The sequence below is a fragment of the Myotis lucifugus genome, unplaced genomic scaffold, assembly GCF_000147115.1.
Source record: "Myotis lucifugus unplaced genomic scaffold, Myoluc2.0 scaffold_208, whole genome shotgun sequence".
NCBI classification, from domain to species: domain Eukaryota; kingdom Metazoa; phylum Chordata; class Mammalia; order Chiroptera; family Vespertilionidae; genus Myotis; species Myotis lucifugus.
The window spans coordinates 2324268-2340996 of NW_005871256.1; the positions used below are offsets into that span (position 1 = coordinate 2324268).

General features: G+C 46.3%; 1 protein-coding gene across 5 annotated transcripts; it reads left to right on the plus strand.

Annotated features, from left to right (window-relative positions):
- LOC102438133 (RB-associated KRAB zinc finger protein) lies at nt 1-12776 on the plus strand. Of its 5 annotated transcripts, none has more exons than XR_002831406.1 (7): nt 1-81; nt 494-756; nt 1182-1240; nt 6541-6667; nt 7436-7531; nt 8145-8544; nt 10174-10280. XR_002831406.1 is itself a non-coding variant. In XM_023761416.1 (7 exons), exons 5-7 carry the CDS (start codon nt 6634-6636, stop codon nt 12075-12077), a joined length of 2034 nt encoding a protein of 677 aa, XP_023617184.1. In that variant the 5' UTR covers nt 1-81; nt 494-756; nt 1182-1240; nt 5303-5360; nt 6541-6633; the 3' UTR covers nt 12078-12776. The 5 variants fall into 5 exon arrangements, 4 of the variants coding, with proteins under 4 accessions (XP_023617184.1, XP_014318909.1, XP_023617185.1 ...); XM_023761416.1 differs by lacking the exon at nt 8145-8544 and adding an exon at nt 5303-5360 and having other exon boundaries at nt 10174-12776; XM_014463423.2 differs by lacking the exon at nt 8145-8544 and having other exon boundaries at nt 10174-12776.
- Nucleotides 12777-16729: the final 3953 nt, after the last annotated feature.

A 16729-nucleotide genomic window follows, 5' to 3' on the forward strand; every position in this document is an offset into this window, starting at 1 on the left:
GGTCGGGCCCGGCCCGTCGGCATCGCGGCGCCCGGCCGAGGCGCGCGGGGCGGTGAGGCCCCGGGAGGGACGTTCTCCCGAGTGAGTGTGTCCCGTAGGCCCAGAGCCGGCTCCTCGGGGACGCGGCTTGGGAGGCGCAGAGGCGGGGGCCCCGGGAGAGAAGCGGCGGCGCCGCGGGAGCCTGGGGGCGGGTCAGCGAGTCCCGAGGGGCGGTCGTGCGCTGGCGGCCGCGGCAGTTCTGGGTCCTCCCGGCCGCGGTGAGCCGGGCAGGGGACTCGCCCCGGACGAGGACACAGGGGTTTGCGGCCGGGAGCGTGGACCGCTTCCCGGGGACCCGCGTGTCAGAGGCGGAGGGGCAGGCTGCCGGGAGCGGGCGCCCCCTGGACTGGGGACCTCCCTGTCTCCTGGGGGCCTCGGGGGTCCCAGCCTGGGCTTCGAGGTGCCCCAGCTCCCTGCACCCCCAACACCCCTTCCTCCGCCTCGCCCTCCCCAGGTTCCCAGCGTCTCTAAACGTCCACCAGGACCTAGTTCACCGGCCTAAGCGTGTGCCCACTCCCCTCGGAGCTGCCTGTGCCGTCCCGGTGCCGCGGTTCGATGAGCCTGCAGGGGGCGTCCTGCTCCTCGGTGACAGCGGAAGAGATTGGGCCTGAGAAGGGCGGGACTTGCCCGGGTGTTCGCCTGTAGGTGGGACCGCGAACAGGACTCAGGCTCCCAGGGCAAGTGTTGTGCCCACTGTACTGCGGTTTTATTAAGAGAGTAAGTGCAGCACTAGCCAAGTCTTGTCAGATAAAACCCCGCCGTGATGCACATTTATCCCGTCTCTGAGAGCACATATGCTGTGTTCCTCTGTATTCCTTGATTTTTAATAATTGAAAGAAAATAGGTCAACAGTATAACAGGATTTCCACCACCACCACCACCTTTTATTTAGTGGTGGCCAACCTTTTGAAAACGGAGTCAGTGTTTATATTCACCAATGGGAGGAACCTGTCGGATTACCTCCATCCTTTTGGGGTGGCAGTGGTTCGGGTGTGTCTCTCTGTCACCCTTGAGCCCGATCTGAGTGTTCACAGGGCATCATTTTATTGCGTTTTCTTTGGCGATTCTCATGCAAAAGGTTCCCGGCCACACAGGCCAGGGTACTCATTCATGACTTCAATGACTTGCTTGTTCTCCCCTAGGTCCGCTGTTAACAACCTCCACACTTTTCCAAGAGCAGCAGAAAATGCATGAGTCCCAGGTGAGTTTTCCCACTTTGCTCTGTAAGACAGGTTGGGAAGTTTATAAGGGTCCACATTTTAAACGGGGAACGTGGAGGTAGGTAAAAGACTGTGTGAAATGCAGTTCTGAGAGTGTCGGCGCGTCAGCACCAAGAATCTTTGTCAATTCACGTGTCCAGGTAGTAGGATGCTTTAGGGCGATTGAGGTTGAGCTGCAAATACGACCAATGCCCTTGACCATCTTAGGAAAAGGAAAATACCACCCACTGTGTGATCTGTGTAGACTATAAGAGACTATGTGATTTGTTAGTTGTGGGTTGTAAAGATTTACTAGGACTTGAGAATTTTTCTTTAATAAAGTTGATACAGTGTGGATAGCTTTCATAATAGCAACCAGGAAGTCATTGCAATATATGGCTTGTCCTCACTTTTGTAAGCATAGGGCCTCCTGCCCAAGAGAACAATATTTTGGTTTTTTCAGGCACCAAAATAATTGTGATCGAAATAGATACATTTCCATTGTTACTATTTAATCCAGGGATAACAGGAAGTCCAGGGGCACTGACCTGTTCGTCCTTTAGATGTTTCTGTTCGTCTGTTTATTGGGTTGCCCAGCAAACAATACAAAAAGGTATTCTCTGGTAAGGGTGCCCTCGCTCCCCATTCCCGCTTCAGGCCTCAGGGCCTTGGCTTAGTCCTGCCCACTTGCCTGCGTCTGTTGGTGAAGATCAGCAGTGACCTAATTATAGTCAAATCCTATGGACACTTGCCAGTCCTTTTCCTCACGTGACCATGCATCTGCCTTTGACATCTGTTTCTTCCAAATGATACTTTCTCCCTTTACTTGGCTTTAAAAAAAAATTGACCTGTATTTCTCAATGTGTCTCTGAAGGAAAAAGAGGCTTTCCCCAGGTGGGCTGGGATAATTCACAATACTGTCCTTTGTTATGTAAGATCCAGTGTCCAAATTTCAGTTTCCTAAATGTTTTTTTTTAATTTGTTCTTTTCGATCACGATACAAATAGAGGCCATATGTTGCAGTTGGCCTCTTCTAATAATAACTTTCCCTGTATGTCTCGTGTCATTTCTTTGAAATTTGTTTTCTGAAGAAATTGGGTTGTGCCCTGGTCCTGGTGGCTGAATTGGTTGGGCGCTGAGAGGTCGCTGGTGATTCCGGGTCAGGGCACATGCCTGGGTTGCGGGCTCAGTCCCCAGTGGGGGCATGCAGGAGGCAGCCGATTGACGTTTCTCTCTCCTTCTCCCTTCCTCTCTCTAAAAATCAATAAAAAGTCTTTAAAAAATGTTTAAAAAGTAAATTGGGTTGTTTATCCTCAGTTTCCCCAGTGTGGACTGTGCTGATTGCATTGCTGTCTGTTTTAACTTTGCTTTTCAAATCCCCTGCACTCCTGGTAAAGTTGGTAGTTAGGTCTGGGCATTTCCTCAGGTTTAGGTTCAGTTCTTCTGGGAAGACTGTGCTGTCCATGCCTTTGTCCTCTTCCCGCTGGAGCCCGTATTGCCTTCCTGTCTCGTCTTGTGATGTGAGCGTCTGTTGATTGACATCCGTTGCCCTGATCCACGAATTCACTAGGGGAGACCAGATGGTGACAAGCTTCTTTACCGCTTCTTCTTCATTTACGCGCTGGGATACTCTTCTAAGAAGAACATCGCTCCCCTTGGCCCTGTGATTCAAACGGGAAGGACAGTTTCCAAAGCACGGGGCCGGCTCCTGAGGGACAGGGCTTTGCGTTTCAGTCTGTCGTCTCTATGAGCTCATGGGTTAAATGGATTTGGTAGCGATTGAAGTTGTTACTCTTTTTGATGTTTCAGTGGCCCATCTTTGAATCCCTTCACAGTAGTTCTGCACCCTTTTGAAACATTCCCTATGTATTTTAGAGTATTCTCTTCTATTCAACATTTTATTTTGAAAAACTTCAAATTTACAGAACAGTCACGAGGATTGTATAAGAACTCCATGTTCCTGCTGCTGAGATGCTCCAGTTTTTGACATTTTTTAACTTTTGCTGTATTATTTTCTCTCTGTGTGTATTACATTTTTTTCTGAGTTATTTGAGAATGGGTGTCAGATGTCATGCCTCCTTAACCTGTATTTCAGATTTAACCTTCTAAGATCAAGAATATTCTCTTACATATTCCTGGCACAGTGACTGAATTTAGGAAGTTTAACATTGATATAATGCTCTTATCTAATCCACATTCACCTTTCGGTTTAGCCAGTTTCCCAGGATTTCCTGTTTTTGATTTCTGGTGGAGGCTGCAGTCCGGGACTGTGAATGACATTTAGCTCTTTCTCCTCTGCTTGGTCTCAGTTCTCCCCCGGCCCAGGCTGGGCCTCGCGGGCCGGAGCTGTGGGGCCCACGCGTGCATTTCCATCTCATGAATGGCTAGTGTTTCCCATTAAAGAAATTCCTGACTTTAAAACTTGAGAGGACAGAAGCATACGTATGTGTGCGTGCGAGCATGTGTGTGTCTGTATAAATTTAAAAAGTGTACATGTGTGCTTGTGTGTGATTGAGATAGATATGTATATATGTATCACATACATATGCATATATCATATACTATGCACATTATAAGACTTCGTGTGTAAATATTTACATATATTCATGTTAGTGAAGTATCAATCCATTTCTATTTTTTGAGGGTTTTCTTTGTTAAATTCAGTGCGCATTTTGAGTATTCTCAGAGGCCTATTCAGCATCTTTGCAGATAGAAGATTTTCATTCTGATCCGTACTCTAGTGGTACATTATATTAATGGATTGCCAGGTATTAAACTAGTCTGAATTCCTGGAATAAGTCCCATTTAGCTATTATATGTGATCTCTTCAATCTGGTATTGAGTTCTGTTGCTGATATTTTGTTTTGAATGTTTGTGTTGGTATAAGTGATATTGGTATGCATGTTACTGACTGATGAAGCCGTCTTCTAACCCTACCCCTCCTGGCCTTGCGGACTAGCTTACGCCAGAAGGTTACTACCTCCTCCCGGTGATTTGATAGCTCACCGGGCTGGTCCTTGGACTCTCCTGGGTGGATGTCCTGCTTTGCTGTCCGGCGGCTCTGCCTCCGCTGTCAGGGCCGGGTCAGCGGTCTAGACCTCTGTCGGCACGGCCTTTGCAAATAGTAGGAGAATGGAGCCGTTTACTGAGCACTTCCCTCCTGAAACCGGACTTAAATGTTTGCAGTTCCTCCAGCTGCTCCCTAACAGCACTGGGCTCCGGCCTGCGGCTCCCGTGGCCCGCGCTCCTCTTCGCTGGCGCTCAAGTTCCAGTGGAGAACAGCGGTCACGCTGAAGGCAGCTGTTTTATTAGCGAAGGCATTGTCTCGCTTTTCTGAAAGCACCTTAGAGTATCGTTAAGTGTACGTACATGATAGTTTGACTTGACACACAGTTCTAGGTTCAGAATCGTCTTCTTTTAAAAGTTGTCGGCTGTTCTCCAGGAGAAGCAATGTCAGTTACTAAGGCTCAGGGGTATTTTTTCCTCTGTAATGTTTTGGATTTTCCCTCATCCTCTGGTCTATTTTATCAGGAAATTTCTCATCTGTCCTTCCGCCCAGTGTTCTCCTTTGGGTGTGAGATGGCCCCTTCGGAGTGCAGGCCAGCCTGAGCCTTCAGCTCAGGAACCAGTTTCCGCTCTGCCTTTAGCATTTCCTGTGGCTCCTCCGCATCCGTCTTCCTGAAAATGTTGAATCTGTTGCGTCTGGCTTTCTTCTCTCAGGTTTTCTTTCATCATTTCAGTTTCTGATTTTCTGAGAGCCTTCCTCACATATATTCTGTCTCATTTGTTATTCAAGCTTCTTACTTGAGGATCTTGAAAAATTCAATAATGCAGTCTCTAATTTCTAAGTATTCTCTGGTGGCTGTTTCTTAGCAAACTGTTCTCATTTATGGAAGCAATATGTTGCTTAATTTATTAAAAATATAAATCAATACAAAATGTAAATTTATTAAAAATATAAATCAATATAAAGTTATATAAGATGTTTTCTTTATGAATTTGATTCTATTGTGGTTGGGTTATTCATTTTGATGTTTATCTTTTATTTATACTGTTTCCCTCAGTTGGTGATTTTTGACGTTTTTAATTTCCGTTCTGGAGGTAACAATTGCTACCGCTAACGTGAGTGTGTCGGCTATGAGCCCGTTTGGCTCCTCTCCCCTGTGTGGAGGGAAGGGCTGCAGCAGGGATGGGAGGGATATGTGTGTAATTCGGTTGGTATCACATCATTTTCCCCTCAATTTTTCATTGTGTAAAATACACATAACACAAAATTCGCTGTCTTCACCATCTTTAAATGCTGCAGTTCAGTGGCATTAAGTGCATCCACATGGTTGTGCGGCCATTACCGCCATCCGTCTCCAGAATGCTTCTCAGCTTGCAAACCTGAAACTCCGTCCTTGTTAAACACAAACTCCCCTTCTCCCCAGCCCCCGGCAACCTCCCTCCTGCTGCCTGTCTGTGATCTGACTCCTCTAAGGGCCTCGTGTAAGGGGAATCGTAGTGTTTGTGTCTTTGATTGGAGTATTTCACTTAGCATGTGTCCTTGAACTTCATTCATGTTGTACCACTTGTCAAAATGTCCTTCTTTTTAAGGCTGAGTAATGTTCCATGTGTGCGCAGACCACGTCTTGCTTATCCATTCATCCAGTAATGGACACTTGGTTACCTCCCCATGTTAGCCGTTGGAATACTGCTGCTGTGTACAAGGGTGTACACATAGCTCTTCAGTCCTTGCTTTCCGTTTTTTGGTGTAGACCCAGAGGTGGGCTGCCGGGTCATGTGATCATTCTGTTTTTGAGTTTTTGAGGAGCCGTCATACTGTGTCCACAGCCGCTGCCCCACTTTACGCCCCAGCAGTGCACAGGCTGCGGGCTCCCCTCACTTGTGTTTGGCCGAGCTGGCGTGCTCGGCTCGCTGCTTTCTGGGGGGCTGGTTTCCTGAGCGTTGCCTCCAGGAAGGACACCACGTTCAGTGGAGAGAGTTGACTCTGTGTCCTGCTTTGCTCATTCCCTGCTGCCTCCGGATCCGGATGTGGCTTTCTGAGAGCAGGAGCGCAGCCCAGACTCAGATACTTCAATTCCAAAATTAGAAAACAGTTTATTTTTGGTTTGAGGGTTTTGTGTTTTTTTGACACAAGAAGGAACCCAAATGCCCTGCGTTTCTGACATGGTTTCCCTCCCACAACCTGCACCATAAAAGGGTTACAGGGCTCCTGGTTGCCTTGACCAGTGAGCTCGGTAAGCTCTTGTCCCCGGACGCCTTGTCCACATCTCCGATTCCCATCGCGCTGCCATTACAGGAGCCAGTGTCATTCAGGGACGTGGCCGTGGACTTCACCCAGGAGGAGTGGCAGCAGCTGGGCCCGGAGCAGAAGACCACCTACAGGGACGTGATGCTGGAGAACTACAGCCACCTCGTCTCCGTGGGTGAGCAGAGCGGCTCCCTGAACTGCTGTGGTGGGGCTTCTGTTCAATGGCTTTATCCTCAAGTTTGAAGAAATAGGTGATAAGACCATTGAATTCCACCTGGGCACCAGGGAGCGTATTTGTTTTTTGTTTTGTTTTTAAAATATATTTTATTGATTTTTTTACAGAGAGGAAGGGAGAGAGATAGAGAGGTAGAAACATCAATCAGCTGCCTCTTGCACACCCCCTACTGGGGATGTGCCCACAACCAAGGTACATGCCCTTGGCCGGAATTGAACCTGGGACCTTTCAGTCCGCAGGCTGACGCTCTATCCACTGAGCCAAACCGGTTAGGGCCAGGGAGCGTATTTGTATCTCTGCTCTCCATCAGAAAGTTCTAACTTTGGACCTGGCTGGTGGGCTCAGTGGTTAGAGGTTGGCCTGTGCACTGGAGGGTTGTGGGTTCGATGCGTGGTCAAGGGCACATCCCTGGGTTGCAGATTCAATCCCTGGCCCCTGCCAGGGTGTGTGTGTTAGGCAACCAGTTGATGTGTCTCTCTCTCCCCATCCCGTCCACCTTCTCTAAAAATCATATACCCAGCAGAGCTGCAAGAGGAAATGACAATAATTTGCTTCTTGCATGCATCGCTCTAATAACACCTTTTATTTATTTTAAAAAATAAATAAAACAAAAATGTTCTGCCTTTGATAAGGTGCAAAAGGCCACCCTACTGTGCCGCCTCCGAGGCAGCAGCAGCTGCTCCAAGCCCGTCTCCTTTCCCGCCACAGGGTACGACAGCACCAAGCCCAGTGTGATCGTCAGGTTGGAGCAGGGAGAGGAGCCGTGGGTGGCAGAAGGTGGCTCTCCGTGCCAGGGTTGCCCAGGTGAGTTAGCAGAATATCCCACTTTCAGAAGTGGGCCCCCAGGCCTGCGGGAGTGCCAGGCAGCGTCTCGGTGCCTGATGCCCAGGTCACAGCTCCGGGCCCCAGAGGGCGCTCTCCCTCCCACACGTGTCCAGTTTCTTTGTGAGTGTCCACGTGATTTCCACGCTGAGGAGCCGGTCCCTCCTCTGGCTCTTGAATTCTCAGTGACTAAGCTACTCCCCTTACCACAGATTCCCCTTCGCAGGCATTCAGAAGCCTGACAGAATCTCCTCGAGCTTCTCGTGTTCTTCCACCTTCACTTTCTCTCCTTCCTTGTGAAATGCCTCAGGCTCGTGTTCTGTCCGCAGTTTCCCTGCCCGCCCCGTGCACTCACAGGCCAGCGCCGTGTCCTCTCCCAGAGCTCCGAGGCCAGCCACCCCCCAGGGCGTGTGCTTGTGCTGTTGGAGGAGCTGACTCCTCCCCCTCTGCGCCCCTGGCTGATCTGGGGCCGTGACACTGGCCGGCTCCGCCTTCCCCATCGCTCGCTCCTTTGTCTGCTGCTCCTGTGTGCACAGCAGCCGTTCGGGAAGGGTGTCTCATCAGCGGGTTCAGTTCACCCTCTTGCCTTCCTCAGGAGTGCTGACCCTGGACCTGCTTTCCACACCTTTACTTTTCTTTGGATCCTTAAAAGGGTTCCTGTAGTCCCCACTGTTAGGACTTTGAACTTGTATTTATGCTGCGGATCCATCCAGCTGACACCTAACCCTTCACCTGTGGTCCAGCGGACGCTTCCCTGACAGATGCCAGTGCCAGCGCGACCGCCGCTTCCTCCCTTCTCAGAAAGAGCCCCCAGGTCACCGGTGCTGTGGTCTTGCCCGCCTCCCTTTGCTTATGGCATGTACAGTGTGAACAGGAACATGACCGGCTCGCGGGTGGCAAGGAGCCAGCTTGCTGGAGCAGCGGGGGTTTGGGAAGCCCAGTGCAGTGCTGGTTTGAACGGATGCTGTGAATCCAGGCAGTGAAAAATCTTACTGGTGAATGGCAACTTCTCAGATTTTTCCTGTTTGTATTTGGGGCTTTGGGCTCAGGATGTTATAGGTTTCAGAGCAGATTCTAGGTATTGCAATGAGTGTGGGTGAGAGTGGCTCACAGTAGTTTAGAGGATCCCATAACTGTAAGATGCCTAGATAGAAGTTCCTACTTTAGGGGCAACTTTTGGAATCTGATATTTAAGGTTTTACACCAAATGAAACCCAGGAGTGTGGGAACTCTTATTTGTATTAAGAATTGAGCTATGGTGTTGTGTCAGGGACATGACTGGTTTTAGGAAGTTTAAATCAGAAAATTGAAAGAGAATTAATGGTGAGACTTAATGAGCATTTGTTTTGTGTCCAACCATTCTAAGCAGATGACATGTGCTGATGAGATCAGTCTGTTCCCCACCCTGTGGTTAGGCACTATTGTCCGCATTTCAGTGAGGGAGCCTGCGTCACAGCTGTCACTTGCTCAAGGTCCTCAGCTTGTAATGTGTTGTGTTGGGGTTCCAGTGCTCCTGACCACTGTGCTCTGCTGTGCAGACAGGTTCAGTGCGTGTTAATAAGACTGCAAACCCTTCAGAGAGCTGATCTTCCCGGAAGGCCTCTTGCCTTCGGTCTTTCTTTGGGACATTTATGTGCCAGGGAACTCTCCTTCCTGGTGACTGTGATCAAGGCGAGGGAGTTGGGGCCCTGGTTGTGGGACTGTCTCTAAACATGAGGAAAATGGAGCTTTTAGACTGTTCTTTTGGACTTCTGTGCAGAATAGAACGGCAAAGATTTTGGAAGGAGCTCTGCTAGTGAGGATGTTACTATGGTCATCTTGTTGTGGAGTGATATTTTACAGTTTAATATAAAGTTAATATAATCTATTTCTCCCAAGCGTCATCCATCCTTGAATGTTTCCTTTGAATATACATCTAGTCATTGTTGTTCTCCCACTGCCTCTATTTACTCTGCCTGGATCTAGCACTCTTTCAATGCCTTTGTTCTCTGCTCACCACTTGTGCTTGTTTATTTTACCTTTTATACCAGAGTTTTGAACATATTTGTAAAGTAACAAAGCTACTTGTATTCAAAGTGAATTTATCCTTCCTTTATCCCAGGGGTGGGCAAACTTTTTGACTCGAGGGCCACAATGGGTTCTTAAACTGGACCGGAGGGCCGGAACAAAAGCATGGATGGAGTGTTTGTGTGAACTAATATAAATTCAAAGTAAACATCATTACATAAAAGGGTACGGTCTTTTTTTTTTTAGTTTTATTCATTTCAAACGGGCTGGATCCAGCCCGTGGGCCGTAGTTTGCCCACGGCTGCTTTATCCACTAACACTGAGTCCTACCCCACCCTTATCCTTCTCCCCTAGCTCTACTTGTGTGTGTGTGTGTGTGTGTGTGTGTGTCTGTGTCTGTGTCTGTGTCTGTGTCTGTGTCTGTGTCTGTCTGTCTGTCTGTCTTGAATGACAAATCAAGGGGAAAAGAGGATTATACACTTGTAGTTATTTTTTATTTGTGAAAATTGGCCTAAAAGCCAAGAGTTAACCCTACAATAGGGTACTTGAGTACCACTTCTATTCTGTAGCTGGTACATTCAGATTCACAAGGTTTATTTAACTTTATTCCTTTTCAGAAAAAATCAAGAAAGTTGATGATGTATTAGAAAGAATCCAAGAAAACGAAGATGAACTTTCAAGGCAAACTTACTATATCAGTAGTAAAACTTTAATTGAAGAGAGAGAGAATACATTTGATAAAACTTATAACACAGAAGCAAACTTTGTTCCTTCAAGCATATCTCATAGTTGTGTCTCTTGTGGAAAAAATGTAGAATCTAGTTCAGAATTAATTATTAGTGATGGAAGCTATGCAAGAAAGAAGTCTGATAAGTGTAGTGAATGTGGGAAAACACACCATGGAGAGAAACCTTATGAATTGAATCAAAATGGGGAAGGCTTTTCTCAAAATGAAGAAAGTATTCTTCAAAAAATTAATATTTTAGAGAAACCCTTTGAGTATAATGAATGCATGGAAGCCTTAGACAATGAAACTCATAAGAGAGCTTATATCGGGGAGAAGCCCTGTGAGTGGAGTGATTCTGGACCAGACTTTCTCCAGATGTCAAATTTTAATATGTACCAGAGATCACAGATGGAACTTAAGCCCTTTGAGTGCAGTGAATGTGGGAAATCCTTCTGTAAAAAGTCAAAATTCATTATACATCAGAGGGCTCACACAGGAGAGAAACCTTATGCGTGCAATGTATGTGGCAAATCCTTCAGCCAAAAGGGAACCCTCACTGTACATCGGAGATCACACTTAGAGGAGAAACCCTATAAATGTAACGAATGTGGGAAAACCTTCTGTCAGAAGTTACATCTCACTCAACATTTGAGAACTCATTCAGGAGAAAAACCCTATGAATGTAGTGAATGTGGAAAAACCTTCTGCCAGAAGACGCATCTCACCCTCCACCAGAGAAATCATTCAGGGGAGAGACCCTATCCGTGCAATGAGTGTGGGAAATCCTTCTCCCGCAAGTCAGCCCTCAGTGACCATCAGAGAACACACACAGGAGAGAAACTCTATAAATGTAATGAATGTGGGAAGTCCTACTACCGAAAATCTACCCTTATTACTCATCAGAGAACACACACAGGAGAGAAACCTTATCAATGTAGTGAGTGTGGAAAATTCTTTTCTCGAGTGTCATACCTCACTATACATTATAGAAGCCATTTAGAAGAGAAACCCTATGAGTGTAATGAGTGTGGCAAAACCTTCAATTTGAATTCAGCCTTCATTAGACATCGGAAAGTACACACGGATGAGAAACCCCTTGAATGTAGTGAATGTGGAAAGTTTTCTCAATTCTCATATCTTAATGACCATCATACAACTCCTTTAGGAGAGAAACCCTATCAATGTAATGAATGTGGGAGAACTTTCCTTGAAAATTCAGCCTTTGACGGACACCAGTCAATTCCAGAAGGAGAGAAATCCTATGAATGTAATATATGTGGAAAATTGTTCTCTGATTTGTCATACTACACTGTACATTATAGAAGTCATTCAGAAGAGAAGCCCTACGGATGTAGCGAATGTGGGAAAACCTTCTCCCATAATTCATCCCTCTTTAGACACCAGAGAGTACACACAGGAGAGAAGCCCTATGAGTGTTATGAATGTGGAAAGTTCTTTTCTCAGAAGTCATATCTCACCATACATCATAGAATTCATTCAGGAGAGAAGCCTTACGAATGTAGTAAATGTGGAAAAGTCTTCTCTCGGATGTCAAACCTCACTGTACATTATAGAAGCCATTCAGGAGAGAAACCCTATGAATGTAATGAATGTGGAAAAGTCTTTTCCCAGAAGTCGTACCTCACTGTGCATTACAGAACTCATTCAGGAGAGAAGCCCTATGAATGTAATGAATGTGGGAAAAAATTCCACCACAGATCAGCCTTCAACAGCCACCAGAGAATCCATAGGCGGGGGAATGTGAATGTACTCAATGAGGGAAATCTCCTGTGAAAGTCAGACCTCGTGTTAGAAAAACCCTCTGAATAATGACTTGGAGTCAGATATCATGATCTGAGAGTTCATATGTTTGAATAGGGAAAAACATTCAGACATTAGGTTCATTTCCATCTGACTTTTCACAGAGGAGAGTCTCTAAGAAGGCAACAGGAAAAAATGCCTTCAGAACATGCTACAACTCATTGGACACTAGATAATTTATACAGGAGTCAATTTTATAAATATTTAATATTTATTTTGGATTAAAGTTGTATTTACATATCAGGGAGTCATACCAAGGCAAAGTCTGTCAAAATTGATAAATGTGGAAAAATATTTTGTCTTGGAAATTGTTATACCAAAAGCCATATTTCTGATGTAAAATCACATGTTTATAGGAAAGATATCAGAAGCTATCACCTCTAAACCTTTATTGTATAAAACGAAGTTTTCAAACCATCAGGACTTGATAATAAGGTCAGTAGCATTAAATACTTATATGGAAGTTTCTATCATGTTTTAAAAATGCAATCTAATAATTCTATGCAAGTTTGGATTTGAATAATTTATGAAAAGGGAGTATTCTTATTTGAGTATTAAAATGGCAAAATGTTGGTGAGATGTTTGACAGGTACAGAATAGTTAAGTGCATAAGTTTCTATTCTGTTGATGCACTTATAAATGGGTTTCTAATAAATGCCTCACCAATAGTGATTTTTGTATTTTTCAACTACATTTGAGCAAAAAAAGATTTTAAAACATACTATTTTCATAAACAGTAGTTAAGGACAACTCTGCGGCTCTTACTCTATAAAATATGCCCAGCGCTCATCCCACTCCTGTTTTTTAACCCATACGTTTGACTGTGCAGTGTGCCAGTATTACGTAATTCAGAAATGTTATCTATGCTTTTATTTGATATGAACACAGTGTCATTATTTTGTGCACTGCCCCTTATTTCCAGTATTTTGGAAAAATTAATACAATTTCTAGCAGACATTTTTTTATTAACTCGATGTCCTTGCTCCTCTCTTGCCTTGATGTAAGAGTTTGGTGTCTATCATTTCTTAACATGACTCAGAGGGTAAGTCCTGATTAGTCTAAACAAATCGTGATAATCCATTTTGATTGCCTGTAGCTCTTTCATAGTGGTTGTATGACCCCGTCCCGGGCAGACAGAATGGTCAGATGTGTCTTCAGGAAGGGGAGGGTTTAATAATCAAAAATCAGTAACCATGACACCACATGAAGGAAAGTAATCTAGCAGGCAGGAAACAAATGTGGTGACATCACCATTCACCTGTGTTCTTAGCAAACTGGGTAGAAAGGAGTTTCTTTAGTGGGATATGGAGTATCCTACACTTCAGTCAGCAACATGCTTAGTGGTGAAATATTGAAAGTTTTCTCCCAAGATAACAAAAACAGACAGGATATCTACTATCACTAATTTTATTCAGTACTAGTGACCTGGTGCACTGATTCGTGCACATTGAAAGGAAAATAATTAGAAGGTTGTTGAGACAGGCTGGACACACCCTGGAGCCAACCTCCTGTGGTCCCTCCTGACACCTACAGAGTGAGCAGGGTCCCTCCAGCAGGTGAGGTCCCTTGGCCTGGCCTGCAGGGATCGGGCTAAAACCGGCTCTCCGACATCCCCTGAGGGGTCCCAGAGTGTGAGAGCACTCTGCAAAGTTGCTGTCGTACATGGTATGGAACGCAAACGCAAGTGTGCAGTAAACCAGATTTGGGGTCGACCGTGCCCCAGCAAAAGCACAACCCACGGCCCAAGGTGGAATCGCGCGGCCCCCATAGGAATTGGGCTCCCCCTCTCTGGTTTCAGGGTGCGTCACCTGAGAACCGCTACTGCCAAGTCACTGCAGCTTGGCAGTTCCTATGTTGAGCATCTGCCCCCTGGTGGTCAGTGCACATTATAGTAACCGGTCAGATGGGTGGAGGGACACTTAGCATATTAGCCTTTTATATATAGGTAATTGGGCAGAAGGACCTAGCCAAGAAAGTGAATGAAGTGAAACTTCTATTGCAAATGACGATTTTGTATGTAGAAAAGTCTGAGAATTATACAGATAATTAGAATTAATGAGTAAAGTCAGCAAGGTCCCTGCATACAAACTCATTATGAAAAATTGCTTTAATATACCAGCAGTAAACATAGAAAATGAAAAATTTGGAAGCAATACCACTTACAGTAGCATCAAAAATCCTCAAGTGCCTAGGGGAAAGCTTACCTCACCATGCTTTCAAGGTAAAAACAAAAACAACTGCAAAACAGAGAGACATACCTGGCTCATGAGTTCCAGGACAGTTCCTCCATGTGGTCCTCCCATCCACTCCCTGAAATAGTTAGTGAAAAGCACGGGAAAGCATCACGTGTGGGCAAGAATGTGAGGAACAGGAAGTCCATGCTGCCGCTGCCGTTGCCAATTGCTAGACCCATTTTAGAAAGCCAGCACTTCAAGCTGAAGGCTTTTCCCAAACCGAGCAGAAACGTCGGGACGTCCACCAAAGGCCATGGACTGGAATGTCTGTGGTGTAGAATGCAAAACCCAGAGCTCTCTGAAGGCACATGTGCAGTAGGTGAGTGAACTTCGGTGGTGTATTTCCACTCAGAACGCTGTAAAGCAGAGAACCTACCATGATGCAGCTTAGTTTCACAAATACGGTCAAATGACAGAATCCAGACAAAAGCGAACATCGTGTGTGATTCCTATTTACAACAGGAGCAGGCAAACTGGTCTCTGCACTTAGACAACAGGAGACCTTTTGGCCTGGGCACAGGCTGGGGGGGCGGGGTTCACTGGTGATGCGCGTTCTATTTGAAATGTGGGTGCTGAATACCCCGCGTTTGCACGCGGGATATGTGTGTTGTGTGTCTGCATGTGTGTAGACTTCCATAAAAAGTTTTAAAATCCCAGATGTCTACCATTTCTGTTGCTCAGCACTCTTGCCATATTTTTCTAGGTGAGTATGAATATGCTGCAGACCAGGAAGTACATGGTAGCTTTTGCATAATTCCGTGCAGGAAATACTCTTTATAGTAGTTTCCATGGCAACTGCTAAAATTTCCTACACTGTGACCATAAAGCTTAATTACTATCATGTATATTTTAAGTAAAATATTTAAAGGTGACGGGTCATTGCATATTTTGTCATCCTACCCTTTGCATATATGAGTGGGTCTGAACTGCCTCTTCAATAAAAAACTAAAGTGTGTAAACGTTTCCTATTTTCTCAAATTGTTGTTCACACTTCCGAGAACAGGGTGCATCCTTTCCCCATCACAGAGGTGACCTTTCTTTGAGGTAAATAAATATAGTGGTCAGTTTGATTTGATGGAAAAATGTATATTTAAAAGGTTTCAGGTAACCCTTTCAGTACACAGTTATCAGCACCAATGTGAGTAAAGGAAATAGTTAACTAAGACTTTGCACCATAAAAAAAATATAGGTAGAGCTCTTGCCCTAGCCAGTTTGGCTCAGTGGATAGAGCGTTGGTCTGTAGACTGAAGGGTCATGGGTTCAAGTCCAGTCAAGGGCACATGCCCGGCTGGATCCCCAGTAGGGGGCGTGCAGGAGGCAGCCGATCAATGATTCTCTCTCATTGATGTTTCTCTCTTCCCTTCCTCTGAAATCAATACAAATATATATATTTTTAAAAATAGAGCTCTTGATTGGGCTCAGCTGATGGCACAGATGACATTTGCTGGGGCGTGTACTTGGTTTTATCTCACCTTCCCCTACTCGCCTGAGCGGGAAGTGTGAACAGAGGAGCTGCGCCCCCTGCTGGGGGAGGGGTCAGCAGCGGGATCAGGTCTGATCCCTGCTTTGGCTGCCTGTTCCTGGTCCAACTTACCCACGAGGCGCGTGGTCCCACAAGGCCGCTGCTTCTTCCACACAGCCCACTCCTGTCATCATGAGGGCCCCTTGCCCAACCCCATATTTGCTACTGCCCAACTTGGGGTCAGTTAACCTTTCCAGTTTGACTCTAAAGTCTCTGAAATGGATCAAAAAACAATGCAAGACCGCTTATGACTGAGGACAAAAGTTCACCCACTGTTCTGCTCCGTCCCAAATTATGCAGAAATGTCGACCACGCGGCCTTCAGAGGGGAAATGTGTGACCTACAGGCTCCCCAAGTTAAACCAGATGCCGCCTCAGAGAAACGAAGCATAATGTGCAGTCCCTCCTCCCAACTGCCTCAGTGGCAGGCGCGGCAAGGAATTCCCCTTCACACGAAGGAGTGTATAGTTCAGGCAAATTGGTGAACTGCCATTGACTTGCTGCCCTGTGAGCCAAGGGAGTGGAGTGGAAACAATGTCAAAACTCCCAGAGAGAAGGCTCTCAGTGGAGAAGATGTAGCACCTGGGAGTGAAGAAACGTGCGAATAGCGTGGCGTCTGCAGAGCAGAACTTGGAAAATGCATCCTTTTCTCCACGCATGCGCCCGTCAAGTCACCGCGGCCTGCGGACAGGTGAGACCCGGAGGAGGAGCGCCTGCTCAGTGCTGCGGCCCCGCGCGTGCACCGAGGCTGGCATGCAGGTGGCGGCTGGCGTGCAGGTGAGGTGGCGGCCGGCGTGCAGGTGGCGTACTCTCCCGCGCCCCCCACGAGCGCGCTGTCACCCGGGCGGCAGAAGACGTTTGACGTTTAGT